Here is a 2482-nt window from a genome sequence, read left to right on the forward strand (position 1 = left end):
CAAAGAAGAAAAAACCCCATGTAATGATGGCCCTGACGGCCCCACAATGCATGTGTATGGTGAGGGGGTGCAGCCGCTCCTCTCGGGGCTCTACGCCCGGACACTGGCCCTAATGAAGCGTGCACCGTAATTGTCTTGTAATGAAGTAACAGAAAAGGGTCGGGACAAGCAGCTAAAGCCGTATATCCCGCACACAATGGCCGTACACTCTCCAACTAAACAGTAGTGTATGGCGAGCCCCTCCATGGAATACAGATGATGGACACCCCCCACTCCCACTAAACAACTCTCTATAGAAGGGACATTCTTCTATGGGGCTGCAATAGGACACAGCAAATAAGCCCCAAGTTACCCAATTGTACAAACTGTGACCACCTATATGTGTAAGAAGAGATATAACTGATATATATGTGACAGAGAGAGGTAGGAGATAGATAGATAGATAGGAGGATAGATGGAAGAAGGAGAGAGATAGATATGATGTACCTATACATATGATAGAACAGATGGTAGATATAAGATGTTGAAACAAAGATAGATATGATATAGATCTATATGAGACAGGTGGAGTTAGTAAGAGATAGATGGTAAAAAGGTAGATAGATATGAGAAATGTGGATAGATAGATAGATAGATAGATAGATAGATAGATAGATAGATAGATAGATAGATAGGAGATAGATAGATAGATAGATAGGAGAGATAGATAGGAGAGATAGATAGATAGATCCTATATGAAACAGAGAGATATGAGATTGATAGATATGACATACATATATATGAGATAGATAGATAGATAGATAGATAGATAGATAGATAGATAGATAGGAGATAGATAGATAGATAGATAGGAGAGATAGATAGGAGAGATAGATAGATAGATCCTATATGAAACAGAGATATGAGATTGATAGATATGACATACATATATATGAGATAGATAGATAGGAGATAGATAGATAGATAGATAGATAGATAGATAGATAGATAGATAGATAGATAGATAGATAGATAGGAGATAGATAGATAGATGATAGATAGATAGATAGAGACAGGCAGATGGACACACAGATGATAGATATAAAATAGAAAGATCATAGATTTGAGAAACGTAGAAGGCCAGATAAGATAGATATTAATTAATAGATTGTATATAGATATGTGATATAGATAGATGGGCAGATTAGATGTGATCATGTGACAGCAGTATGACCCCCCCCCTCTACATTCAGACAGTGGGTGACTAGTAATGGTGCGTTATGGCAGTGACTGGTGAGTGTGGGTGGTAGGGCGCAGGGGGCTCCTGGATTGGTCACGGTGCCGGCTGTATTGTTGGGACTCAGTGGTTAAGTGCACTGACTGTGTGGGAAAAGCTTCAGCGTGAGAAGAAGGAACGCCTCAAATGTTCAGCCTGACAATTCCTGCTAATTGTGCACCAGGAGAGGTGTCAGCAGTCACCACTCCTGATAAATAGGGGGTCAAATGAGCAAGTGACAGGCGTGCAGAACACAGGACACCCACCCGAGGACACCTACCTGGAAAATAGGAGGACCTGATGAACGGCTGGAAGGAACCCTCAAAATATGGCAAGGAGAAGGTCTTCGGAGGGATGGAGGGGAGAATGTTCTGGGAAGAATCTGGAAGAGAAGCAGAAAGAATTCTAGATCATTCTCTATCATATCCGGATAGAAGGAGGTCTATACAATATAAGATACAACATTGTGTTACTCTACAGTCAAAAGTTTTCAAAAAGTTTGAGAAGTACACCGCCTATTCTTAAAGGGGCGAAGAACATACAGATACATACTTTTTCTTAAAGGGGCAGAAAAGATACATCCTGCCACATAGCCTTAAAGGGTCAGAAGAGATCTAGACACAGGCTTGACATTCTCATCAGCCCGGGGCACACTCACCTGTTCTGGGATTAGGGGAGGACAATATGGCGTTCACTCCAAACTTGAGGAAAGTTGAGCTGTTTGTGTTCTGAGTTTCGCATGGTCTTCTGGAGCTCAGGAGCTCGGAGGTGTCGGCCATACTGATGGGGCTATCTGAGGTTGGTGGGGAGACACTGGGTGGAGGCACGGCCCGGGGTAGGTAGCCTGCAGGCCTGCTGATCCGTATGAGGTCCTCCACCAAAAAACTTGAATGAGTGGTCAGGGCAGTCTGCAGGGTCTGGGGTAAGGTTGGGGTTGGCCTGAGAAGGCTGGGGTAGACTGCTGGAGGAGCGAGGAGGCTGGGGAACATCATCTTGTGGGCAGAGTCCTCCTCAGTGTCTGGCAGGGGATGTCTCTGTAGGCTCTGGAGTCTCGGCTGTGTTGTGTGCCCGGTTCCCTGCACTTTGGGTTTTATAGTGGTCAGCTCCTGAAGCCCTTTTACAAGTGACAGCTCAGACAATAGGACCTCCGCCACATTCCCCACTCCAGTCCCATTCATGGACAGGGCCTGCCCCCCTGATTGGTGCAGAGGGGCAATTTATGATTGG

General features: G+C 44.6%; 1 protein-coding gene across 1 annotated transcript in view; it reads right to left on the reverse strand.

Moving 5' to 3' along the window:
* The window catches only part of DBX1 (developing brain homeobox 1), a 12804-nt gene extending 10553 nt beyond the window's left edge, over positions 1-2251 (reverse strand). Inside the window, exons 1-2 of the mRNA XM_075280474.1 lie at positions 1914-2251; positions 1536-1637 (exon numbers count right to left, since the gene is read on the reverse strand). Of these exons, the coding sequence (XP_075136575.1) occupies positions 1536-1637; positions 1914-2247 (436 nt within the window). The 5' untranslated portion in view covers positions 2248-2251. The remainder of the gene's footprint in view (positions 1-1535; positions 1638-1913) is intronic.
* Between the last annotated feature and the right edge of the window lie 231 nt (positions 2252-2482).

Source organism: Leptodactylus fuscus, chromosome 7 (assembly GCF_031893055.1).
Source record: "Leptodactylus fuscus isolate aLepFus1 chromosome 7, aLepFus1.hap2, whole genome shotgun sequence".
In the NCBI taxonomy this organism is placed as follows: Eukaryota; Metazoa; Chordata; class Amphibia; order Anura; family Leptodactylidae; genus Leptodactylus; species Leptodactylus fuscus.